The sequence below is a fragment of the Zootoca vivipara genome, chromosome 10 (assembly GCF_963506605.1).
Source record: "Zootoca vivipara chromosome 10, rZooViv1.1, whole genome shotgun sequence".
Lineage (NCBI taxonomy): Eukaryota > Metazoa > Chordata > Lepidosauria > Squamata > Lacertidae > Zootoca > Zootoca vivipara.
Window position 1 is genome coordinate 27,885,343 of NC_083285.1, and position 11,757 is coordinate 27,897,099.

Genomic DNA, 11,757 nt, shown 5'->3' on the forward strand with positions numbered 1-11,757 from the left:
TTTCTTTTTTATTCTGTATATTTGTTTTTTACTTTTGTTTTGTTTTTATTTCTTTTCTATTTTACCTTGTTTTTATTTAAAATGGAGGTGAATAAAATAAATATTTAACCATGTTCCTGCAAAGAAATACTACTTCTTTTGTTGTCTGAATCTTTATGGTTATATGATATGTCTTCACAAATTATAAACTGCTTTTCAGAGAGTTTTGGAAGAGCATCAAGAACATTATCATGTGATTCAGAAGTTCATTATCCTGGGAGATGTGGATGGTAAGTTTGCTTTGTGTTTCTTCCAGCAATAATTGAACTTTCACTAATTTTGTGTTATGCTATGCACCAATGGCAGCTGTTTTATGATTAGTACCCACAGCACTTTCTCGAAATTTAAGACGTGCCTGCAGGTCCAAAAAGGTTGGCGGCCCGTGATTTACACTATCCATCTAAAGTAAAGCACATAAAGCCCCACCCCCCAATCTGTTTATTAGTGGTAAAGTGAATTGAAACTTATTTTCTCAGGTTTGATGGAAGAATTTAACAAATGGCTCTCCAAAGACAGAAATGTGCTCCCAGGGCACCTGCTTCGGTTCATGACACATCTCATTTTATTTTTCCGTACTTTGGGACTACAGACTAAAGTAAGTTCTTGTTATGATGCCTAGAATATAGGAATATAGAAAATATAGGATATAGGAAATATAGAATATAGGAAAGAACTGGTGGTTCCTCTCCTTTCACTTGTGCAACCTAATCATTCTTTTTCTCCAGCTACCAAGCTGGGTTTAAGAGCTAGATGGGAAGGGAAACAGACCAGAGCATCACAACAAAGAGAAAACCTTTTGCTAGTGTTTCTTTAGTGGCTTCTTCCCATCCCCATTTTGCTAGTAGTAAAAAGAAGCATGCCATATTCTGAATGTAATGCTAGTTTAATTAAAAATATGTAGTCTGAGAACTGTTTCAACAGAAAGCACCTATACATCACAATCGATATTTGACTATAAAGCACTTAGGGAGAACCGTATTGAGTTGGCAGGCTACCTAGACAGGTGAATGAGGTTGCCCATCTGTCACTCATCTGACATTAGGTGAAACATTACCCTTTGCAAAAATTCTTTGTTCCTTTGCATGGGCCAGCTCTGATCAGGAACTCGCAATCCCACAGGCTAGCATTTGGCTCTGGATTTAAAGTCCTGGATGCAAACCCCCACTTGCAGCAGGGATCAGCTCCACTTAGGGGAGTTATCCCAGGGGGGCTTGCTTTTGACACCAAATGCAAGTCCCCACTTGCAGAGGAACAATCAGGAGTGCACTCCACATTGTTCCTTTGTAGCAATGGCTTCCCCTGCTCTACATCTGATGATATGTCAAAACAAAGACAGGGATGACCTCACGGGCCAAGTTGGTCCTTGGGCAGGAGATTCCCCATGCAGGCTATAAAGAATAATTTGCAATATGTATTTTTCCACCATAATATAATTTGTCAGTTGTTTTTGTCTAGTTAAATGGTTTCCTTTCAAGCAAAGTTTGGGCTAAGCAAGAAACCCATAACATTTTGCGTATATATAGAATGACGGAATGGTAAAAAAGAGATGTATTTCTATGTAAGCAAACAATATCTGTACCTCTACAGCAGGAGTAACCTGCTGATTAAGGGAAAATCGGGTTCTGTTGTACAAGTAAATACCATAAAAGAACTAAAGCCTTTCTTGTCTGTGAGTTAACTTCAATATCCTCATAGTCTTCATTCTCTGTCTATCCCTGAAACGTGCAAAGTTAATATAACAAAACTCCAGTTGTAATGTAACAAATTTCCAGTTTTTGCTGATGCTGCAAAGCTATTCTACTTCCCAGAGGTATTAATATGGAATGACTGAATCAAATATCACATGATAAGAATAGTGTCACCTGTTATGGAATGCTTGATATCTGTCAATGCTCAACTGTAACTCGTTTGTTTGCCATCTAGACTCAGTCACGTGCCTTAAAGAGAACTGGATGTAACTAGCGATTTTCAGATAGTATAGAAAGGTAACAGTGACTTGGAATTTTAATTGACATTCTTAAGTAATGTTATTAAACCTAGTAACTTTTTCCATTAAGGAGGAAGTATCGGTGGACGTTTTGAAAACTTACATTCAGGTAAGTCTTTAGATGCAATATATCATCTACAATAAGCTCTAAAATTACTAGAGCAGTTTTCATTTCTTAAAATGGAAACACAAACAGCAAACCGTTGGCGGAAATATTTTGGCTATTTTTAGCACACCTTCACAAGGATGACCATTGTTCGTACAAATAGCTTATGGATGGTCTTTGTAACTGCAGTGTCATTAGAATAACTGTTGAAAGAAAAAAAGCATTATCAGTTTTTTTTAAAATGTAGAGATAAGTTATTCTGATTTTCTCTTGTGTGTGCGCTTGTGCACAAATGAAATGTAAATTGGGCAGTGCAATAAAACAAATTTCTTTTTAAATTTCTTTTTATGCTGCAGTGGTTAATATGTGAGAAGCACACAGATCTTATAGCCTTTTATGTCAGCCACTTGCCTCAGGATGTAGCTATTGCTCAGTATGCTGCGTTCTTGGAAGATGTCACGGAGACAGAACAACGCCACCATTGCCTAGAGCTAGCAAAGGAGGCAGGTAAGAAATTTGTGAATTATTTCTTTAGGAGTGGTATTCACTTTTCCTAGGGAACATTTAATTACATCTTCGAAGTGGACAAGTATTATTACGCAGCTGTGTCCAAGTTGCAGTATTTCAATCGCAGGGCCGTCTTAAGCATACCTGGCGCTGTGGTGCGCCGGATCCCTCCGGCGCCCCCGCCCGCCCCGTTTCCCGACGCAGCGGGCGCAGCGCGGCTGCCGCCTGGAGGCCTGGAGCCCTGCGCAACCCAGCCTGGCCATAGCGACGCCCCTGTGCGCGTCGGAGGCGGCCCCAGGCCCGCGCACCTCCGGAGAGCGGCCTGAAACCGCTGAACAGCTGAGAGGCGCATCTGGGGCGACCTCCGCTGCACCTCTCAGCGAGCGCAGCGGCACCCCTGGCGCCACCGGACCCGGGCCTAGAGACGGCCCTGTTCAATCGTATATACTACCAATTGTATTCAACTAACTTTTAGTCCGGGTAGACAAAATGAAATTAATACACCTAAGTTAGTCACTGGTCCACTCTGAGTAAGTTAGTTGAATACAAAACTATAAATAATAACTTTAAATTTGTTTAGCATTGGATTTAGTTTTGTAGCACCCATAAACTTGTTTTAATTTTTTAAAGAGAGACTGTACCCTGCTTTGAAATCCTCACCACAATTTTCTACAACCCTTTGTTCTTGAAAAATACCAATCTAACCGAACTGAGCATATTTATCAATATTGCTGATGTATCTTTATTGGTACTCCTGCTCAGTGAATGTGCTCTTCTTTTTTCTTTTGGTGACATTTATTTAAAACAAAAAGTTCCTCCTATAAATTCCTCCTGTTTCCTCATATCTAACTGTTGTATATTTTTATATTTAAACGTAGGTTTGGAAGTTGCAACTATCACTAAAACGGTTGTTGAAAATATTCGCAAGAAAGATGCTAGCGAGTTCACTCATCATGATCTTGCAATAGATACAGGCACAACAGAGGTGAACAGTGGTGCTAACTGTGTTTCTTAACACTTTTTTCCCAAATAGAGAAGACTAGGGGGGGGGGCGGAATCAGCAGCTGCGGAAGAGATACTCATAAGTCTAAAATAAATTGTATCCCTGTTGACCGCAATATGTGCCAAGTACTGCTCACAGTACAGTGGAACCTCGGTTTATGAACACCTCGGTTTATGAATTTTCGGTTTATGAACGCTGCGGACCCATCTGGAACGGATTAATTCATTTCCCATTACTTTCAATGGGAAAGTTTGCTTCAGTTTATGAACGCTTCAGTTTATGAACAGACTTCCGGAACCAATTACACCCATGCTTCAGTTTATGAACGCTTCAGTTTAAGTACTCCGCGGACCCGTCTGGAACGGATTAATCCACTTTCCATTACTTTCAATGGGAAAGTTCGCTTCAGTTTATGAACGCTTACTCCGCGGACCGTCTGGAACGGATTAATTCACTTTCCATTACTTTCAATGGGAAAGTTCGCTTCAGTTTATGAACGCTTCAGTTTATGAACAGACTTCCGGAACCAATTGTGTTCATAAACCGAGGTACCACTGTATTAGTATTGACATGGATTCAGACCAAAGCTATGGTAAAAGGGAGAGTTGGGATTCTTTTCTCATGTTGCAGTTCTTGTAATTTATGCTGTCCACCAAAATACACATTTGTACGGCTTTTCACCAGTACTTAAACATTAATTTATGCCAAGATTACTGACGAATAACCCAAATTTTATGTTCCAAATGAACTGTGGGTGAGGCTGGATAATAGTGAACTGATAATTTTTCAAACACTTCCATTGTTTGAAAGTAAATATTTTGATAGGCATCCATGGAAAAGTTACTATGAAAGTAACTTTATATTAGATTTTATATTGAGAAATCTGTGGTTACCTCCCAGAGAGGTACTTTGGACATACCAAGGAGTGTTTGAAAGTCATCAAACAAAGCTTCCTCTTTTTCTTGGAACAGTAATATCCATTCCTTAGTCACAAATTGTTCTTGAAACACTGAGGATTTAAATGCATTTAGTCGGAATGATGGAAATCTGCTGTTAGAGAATCATAGGTCTAGTGCTCTGCTTGCCATGCTAAGCTAGTCATGTAGCTCTCTAGATTGTGACCACTGTCTTTGTTTTGTATCCTCAAAAGCTGACTGGTAAATTTGTTTACTATATATACTGAATAGAGAACTTTTTTTCTAGGAAGATCAGCTGAAGATTGATGTAATTGACTGGCTGGTATTCAATCCTGCTCAGAGGGCTGAAGCACTTAAACAAAGCAATGCTATAATGAGGAAATTCTTAGGTACTACAATATTAGCCATTAGTTTGAAACTAGAGAAAATATTAAGTATGATGAATCTGAAAATGACTTACTGATACTCTTTAAATACAGCATCAAAGAAACATGAAGCAGCCAAGGATGTGTTTATAAAGATTCCACAAGACTCTATAGCAGAAATATACAATCAATGGGAAGAGCAAGGAATGGATAGTCCACTTCCAGCTGAAGATGACAACGCTATTAGAGAGCATTTATGTATTAGAGCTTACCTGGTAAGACGGTGACTTAAGTCCCAAAAAGAGGTACAGTCATACCTCGTGTTGAATACGCTGAGGGTTGCACACTTTTGGGTTGCGTACTTGGCGGATCCGGAAGTGTTTACTTCCGGGCTCCGCCACATGCGCAGAAGCGTTCTGCATGCTTTGTGTGTGTGCAGAAGCACTTTATCGGTACTTCGTGCACACGCTCTATCGCCGCTCTGGATACGTACTTTTCGGGGTGCGAATGGCACCCCAGAACGGATCAGGTACGTATCCAGAGGTACCACTGTACCTAGAAGACCTGCCTCCTATGTTGAGTTTGGGCTAATCTTACTCAGACATGAGAGGAATGCACTCTATTCAAGCATATGGACCCATTTTTTAAAAGTGGGAGTGGGGCCCCATCTTCTCTAAATCAGTGGTCTTCAAATGCATATTTAATAGTAGTCTGTCAAGGATCAGGATGTCAACAAACCCATTACTACGTCTACCTGTGTACACTTACCTACATGAAAATGACTAAACATTTCCAATCCAATTTAGGAAGCCCATGAAGCCTTCAATGAATGGTTTAAACACATGAACTCGGTGCCACAGAAGCCTGGTCAGCTTTTACAAGCAAGTTTCACTGAAGAAGTTGCCTATGAACTTAAAGAGAAGAAATATGAGGTAAATAGAAAGGAAAAGTAAAATTCTCCCATCCATCCATCTTGCCAATTGGCTAACCCTGTGCTAGCAAGATCACATATGTGATGCCCTCCAGATGTTGGGTGACAACTTGAATGATCGGCTGCGCCAGCTAGGACTGATGGAAGTCGTATAATGATAGATTTCTGTATAGACCTACTTCATAATATCATTAACAAGCGGGTAAGACAAAACTCTGGGTTCCACTTCACTGGCAAATTTAACTGCACATTGACAACTGCAGTTAAATAACCAGCAATCTGCTGCTCTTTTGCAGAAGAGGCAGACTGTTAAAATTGTGCAGTGTAGTAGAATGTCAGCTGCACCACTTACTCTGTCTGGAACAACCTGTGCTGTAACACTCCCACTCTAAGCTTATTCTTAAATTAATGGAAAATCATGCAGTACATACGGTGAAGAAACAATGTGTGTTAAGAAGATTTGAAAGATTCACTTTGACTCTTCGTTTTCAGATGGACTATGGAATTTGGAAAGGTCTCCTGGATGCTCTTACAGCTGACGTGAAAGAAAAAATGTACAATGTCTTACTGTTTGTTGATGGAGGATGGATGGTTGATGTCAGAGAGGTAGTGCATACATATTTAAAGTAGACTGTGAAACTGACCCTACCCAGTAATAGGCTAGCAGTATTGCTTCCCAGGCTAACATGCTGCAGTGCTGCTGCTTAGTTTTTGTTTACCTATGGATTGATTGCTGATTTGGTAATGCTTGTTCCGTGGAAAACCTAGGAACATTTAACATTTATTTAAGAAATAACTGCAAGATGACAACCATGGTTTTAAAATGCTATACTGAAATACTTTACTGAAATTGTAAATTTGACTTATTGCAGTATCTTCTAATTTGGCTAGTTTTTGGAGGTCAGAATCCTAAGAATATGAAGAGCCCTTTTGGGTCAGACCAAAGGACTATCTCATCCAATGTTCTGTTATCTCAGTGACCAATTATCTACCTGTGGGAAGCCCACAAGCAGGACATGAGCGCAACAGCACTGTCCTGGTTGTGACTCCCAGCAACTGGTATTCAGAGGCATACTACCATTGATACTGGAGATACTATAATCTTCATGACTAGTTGCCACTGATAACCTCCCATGACAGTTGTGTTGGTGCAGGATTTAGCATTATCATGTTTCAGTTTTGAGTTTCCATATGATTGTTAAACACTAGAGTAGAGTTTGTTAAAACTGAATGCGACATTTCTGGTTAAGACTATTCCACACTTTCTTACCAAGGGTGATGAAGATGACCCTGAGCGTACCCATCAGATGATCATGCTGCGAAAACTCTGTTTGCCAATGATGTGCTTCCTCCTTCATACTGTATTGCATAGCACAAGACAGTATCAGGAAGACCTAAGGCTTGCTGACTTGATTTCATCAGATAGACATAAACTCTACATGGTAAGTTCATTTGCTTTAAGTTTTAAATACTCTGCTTGCCTATTTAGCTGAAAGAATCCGCACATAACAAGCACTTTTGTCTTATTGTCTGTATTTGTCAAATTCCAAAGCACACAATACATTAGTCACACTATCAAATAGTGTTTAAAATTTCTGGGAAGCAATTGGGTGTGGCACACATCCAACACTGCAGCTTTGCTGGCACAAGGAGCTTAGGTGCGCATAACAGAACTTCCTCTCCAGTCACTTACATGCCCTCAAAATTAGCTGTGAAGAGTTGGTTGACCTTTAGGAGCAAATCTGGAGGGTGTGCAGGGCAACCTAAGTCTTATAGCACTAGTGCAGGCATGTCCAACCAGTAGATCGTGATCTACCGGTAGATCCCTGGTTGACCCTGGTAGATCACAGGATCCTTATCATGTACAAAAAGTTAGAGGGGAAAAGCTAAAAAAACCTTTGTGCAATCCTCCCCCCCAAAAGCTCAACAACTCTGGGCACTTCTCTCCTATAAAAAGCTCAACAACTCTGGACAATCCACCCACCCCACACACACTCCTCCTCCCTCCATGACAATGCCAGTTTTTTTAATATTCTTTATGTAGCAGCACCCGCCCTGTGGAACGCCCTTCCATCAGATGTCAAGGAAATAAGCAGCTATCCTAATCTTAAAAGACATCTGAAGGCAGCCCTGTTTAGGGAAGCTTTTAATATTTAATGCTGTATTGTTCTAATATTCAATTGGGAGCCGCCCAGAGTGGTTGGGGAGACTCAGCCAGATGGGCGGGGTATAAATAATAAATTATTATTATTATTATTATTATTATTATTATTATTATTATTATTATTATTATACTTGGGAATAGATCGCAGTATCTTGGGAGTTAGACATGCCTACACTAGTGGAACCCTGCTGATGCAGTATTGGATACAACACTGTATGTTTATTTTGGGGCTTTGTTTTAGAACTTCCAAGATAAATTGGAATATTGCAGGACACTAGTACACTAACAGAATAAAGGAACAAACAGTCCTGCTCAGTATAGCACCCATGAGAGTGAACAGTCCTTATGACTGTAATTTAATGGGGGTTTTTTTGTTTTGTTTTTTTGAGAAAGCCAACTTTCTAGGCAGGGAATGCACTGATGGGGGTTGTATATTTTTGGAAGGTATCTTTTTAAAAAGCATTCCTGAACCAAATTCAATTAAAATACCATCACTCTTTCCCATACTTAGACAGTTTAACTTTTTTCTCATATAATAAATGCTTACACATGTATCTGTATCTATACCCTAAGTTATTCTTATCTTCCTCTTCAGGTATTTTCTAAGGATGAACTCCAGAAGTTGCTGCAAAAGCTAAGGGAGTCTTCCCTCATGCTTTTGGATCAAGGTCTTGATCCTCTTGGATATGAAATCCAATCTTAGTTCCACCATACTAGGTTATAAAAATAATGTTTAATGGTGGCACAAGTAAATGTAAGGTTGGGCCAAAAGGTTCTCATACTCCAGGTGAAAGGGGAAGGAAACCTTTGATTCAACCACAAAGTTTGAGAAAGAATTTTTTTTTAAGATGTTGCAGTGCATTGACACTAGCAAAATGACTTTCTATGTTTGTAAAATGACAAACTCTTTTGACATTTGTATTTTTTTTCAATAAAATTAGAAATAACTGTTCAGTTTACTATGAAATAAGTGTCTTTAGCACATAAATGTGCAAAATGCACTATAAATAGATGCCTCTTGTTTGCTAGATCACATGGTTGAAACTTCACAGCTGTTCATGAGTACAGCTTACTGTTTTTCAGGTAAAATCCTGTTGCCTGCGCACCTTTTCTCAGAACAGAAGCCCTTTCTACCATATTCAGCCTGACAACCAAAGGCTTTGTGTGACTTTCAAGTGAGAGTGAACCGTTCCAGATATATACATGTGTTTATTTAAAATACTGCTGCTTAAAACAATGGAGGCTTAGGATACAAGCATCACTGGGATTCTATCAAGAAAAAGTACCCATAACCCATTGCAAGGACAGATTGAAATTTTAGGGTGCAACCCTAGCTCACACCTCACCCTAGTGGGGCTTACTGGAGCTTGGAGCACCACATTGGCAGCCCTGCCGAGCATGCTAGCTGGGAAAGAAGGTGAGGAGGCAGGCACACCAGCTTGGAGCTGGCATAGCACTTTGGCCTAGTGTTTTCAAGATCCTGAAGTGGCTCAATCCTTAGGCCAGGGGTCAGCAAACCTTTTCAGCAGGGGGCCGGTCCACTGTCCCTCAGACCTTGTGGGGGGCCGGACTATATTTTTTGGGGGGAAATGAATGAATTCATATGCCCCACAAATAACCCGGAGATGCATTTTAAATAAAAGGACCACATTCTACTCATGTAAAAACACCAGGCAGGCCCCACAAATAACTCAGAGATGCATTTTAAATAAAAGAACACATTCTACTCATGTAAAAACATGCTGATTCCTGGACCATCCGCGGGCCGGATTTAGAAGGTGATTGGGCCGCATCCGGCCCCCAGGCCTTAGTTTGGGGACCCTTGTCTTAGGCCCTGCCCCTGGAGTGCCTTGTGGGGGTGTGGTGTGGGGGTCTATTTGCTGCTGGTGGGGAAGGGAGGGGGCTGTGAAATGAGTGGTTCCTACAATTTCCATAATTGGTGAGAAATGGTTTGAACTGGCCATCCTGTTTGCTTAACAAAAGGGCGAAATACTTTTGATAGTAAACCATTATTTGAACCTGACCATCTCTCTCCACAATCTCATTGAGTTGAGTATCCTGTACTTGACAACTAAATTTGCATGTGTTAATCCTCAAGTCAAATGTGTGTGAACTCCTGAATGCCTTTCAGCAGGGAGTTGGACTCAGGCTTGTTCAATGGTCACCAAAACTCATCATGGAAGGTCTCATGTCATATTAGAACTACGGTATGTCAATCTTATACTTATGCCATGATCTACAGCCGGCATCCCCAAACTTCGGCCCTCCAGATTTTTTTGGACTACAATTCCCATCATCTCTTACCACTGGTCCTGTTAGCTAGGGATCATGGGAGTTGTAGGCCAAAACATCTGGAGGGCCACAGTTTGGGGATGCCTGATCTACAGAGATAAACCATATAAATTCAGATTAACACACCTCCTCACACTGTTAATTCATAGATTCATAGAACTGTAGAGTTGGAAGGGACCCTAAGAGTCATCTTGTCCAACCTCCTGCAATGCAGGAATTTCTTTGCCCAATGTGGGGCTCGAACCCATGACCCTGAGATTAGGAATCTCATGCTCTACCAACTGAGCAACTACAGACAAACATTCCATTTGACAATGGAAACAATGTGGATTCAGCTAGAATATTGTTATGTTTATTTATATCTCACATTTTCCTCCAGACAGGGATAAGGATATGACAAAATCTAGACAAAAAAAATCTATTGTTTTTCTAGTTCACAAACGTTCTTCTTGCCTAAAAGTCTCATTATAAACACAAAATGATAGGTGCCAGTGAGTGTGTACAGTATATATATTCGGACAGCTTGTATTGTTGTAAGCCAAAAGTATTATATGTATGGGGCGGCCTCAGCTACACCAGACCAACACAGCTACCGTACCTACCTGTAACCTCAACTTTTGGTATTTCTTCAGTAATCCCTTGAGTAGTTGAGTGCCTATCAGTTTGGAAACAAAGAATCAGACCTATTTAAGTATAGGTAAATATATATATTTAGTATATACATTTAAGTAAATATATATATTTAAATAAATGAGAGCCTGATATGAACCTGTGCCCTTCCAAATTGTTCCTGGCAACTGAGCCCATGGAAATGCTCTAGTATTTTGTCTCTTACCCCATTGCCTGGAGCTGGAAGTTTCTGCAATGCCTGAAGTATTCTCTCAGCTTGAGACCCTCCAGCTTCTTTTGGACATCCAACTCCCACCAAACCAATGGTTAAGACGGATGAGAGGGGTTTTTTTGGGGGGGGGAATCTGGAAGGTCGCTATAAAATAAATACATCTTAAATAGTTTGAGCCATACACCACCTTTGCTGGCTACGCTACGCTGTCGAACGGGGAAGGAGCCGTTACTTTTCCGTTGTCCGCCCCCGCCTAGCCCAACGCTTTTCAGTACAGTAGTCCCGTTAACTTATTTGGCTGGGAGCCAGCAATTGCAGCACAACAGGGCTGCGTTAAGGCGCCTTCCCGCAGCGCGTGGCCGTTAAACCAACGTTAATGGAGTGGCGTTCGAAACGTTCAAACGCGCGAGCTCACCTCAGGAGCGACAACGGTCCCGCTCGAATTTCTCGAGGCGGGTTCGTAATTCGGCCCAGGCGCCCCCTTTCTACAGAGCTAAAGGGAAAGGTAAGGATTTGTTTCTTTCTGTTCTTAGGGAGGGAGAGGTGGGGGCTCTTCTCAGCTAAGCCTGCCAGAGGGGCGGGCCTCCTCCCCGTGTGAGTGTCAG

At 40.9% G+C, this 11,757-nt stretch overlaps 1 protein-coding gene, 1 long non-coding RNA gene and 1 other non-coding gene across 4 annotated transcripts in view; 1 reads left to right on the forward strand and 2 right to left on the reverse strand.

Annotated features, from left to right (window-relative positions):
- NUP107 (nucleoporin 107) overlaps nucleotides 1-8,971 on the forward strand; it is a 28,458-nt gene extending 19,487 nt beyond the window's left edge. Inside the window, exons 18-28 of the mRNA XM_035126536.2 lie at nucleotides 200-269; nucleotides 516-634; nucleotides 2,097-2,135; nucleotides 2,489-2,639; nucleotides 3,518-3,624; nucleotides 4,846-4,948; nucleotides 5,039-5,199; nucleotides 5,731-5,856; nucleotides 6,348-6,461; nucleotides 7,130-7,297; nucleotides 8,615-8,971. Coding sequence (XP_034982427.1) covers nucleotides 200-269; nucleotides 516-634; nucleotides 2,097-2,135; nucleotides 2,489-2,639; nucleotides 3,518-3,624; nucleotides 4,846-4,948; nucleotides 5,039-5,199; nucleotides 5,731-5,856; nucleotides 6,348-6,461; nucleotides 7,130-7,297; nucleotides 8,615-8,722 — 1,266 coding nt within the window. The 3' untranslated portion in view covers nucleotides 8,723-8,971. The remainder of the gene's footprint in view (nucleotides 1-199; nucleotides 270-515; nucleotides 635-2,096; nucleotides 2,136-2,488; nucleotides 2,640-3,517; nucleotides 3,625-4,845; nucleotides 4,949-5,038; nucleotides 5,200-5,730; nucleotides 5,857-6,347; nucleotides 6,462-7,129; nucleotides 7,298-8,614) is intronic.
- Nucleotides 629-11,733, reverse strand: LOC118090628 (uncharacterized). 2 transcript variants are annotated; one of them, XR_009558262.1, is made up of 4 exons: nucleotides 11,568-11,733; nucleotides 11,147-11,296; nucleotides 5,693-5,835; nucleotides 629-2,335 (listed from the first exon to the last, which is right to left on the reverse strand). It is a non-coding gene; the product is annotated as an uncharacterized LOC118090628 (long non-coding RNA). The 2 variants fall into 2 exon arrangements; XR_009558261.1 differs by lacking the exon at nucleotides 11,568-11,733 and having other exon boundaries at nucleotides 11,147-11,549.
- TRNAR-CCU (transfer RNA arginine (anticodon CCU)) lies at nucleotides 10,533-10,610 on the reverse strand. The gene has a single exon. It is a non-coding gene; the product is annotated as a tRNA-Arg (tRNA).
- Nucleotides 11,734-11,757: the final 24 nt, after the last annotated feature.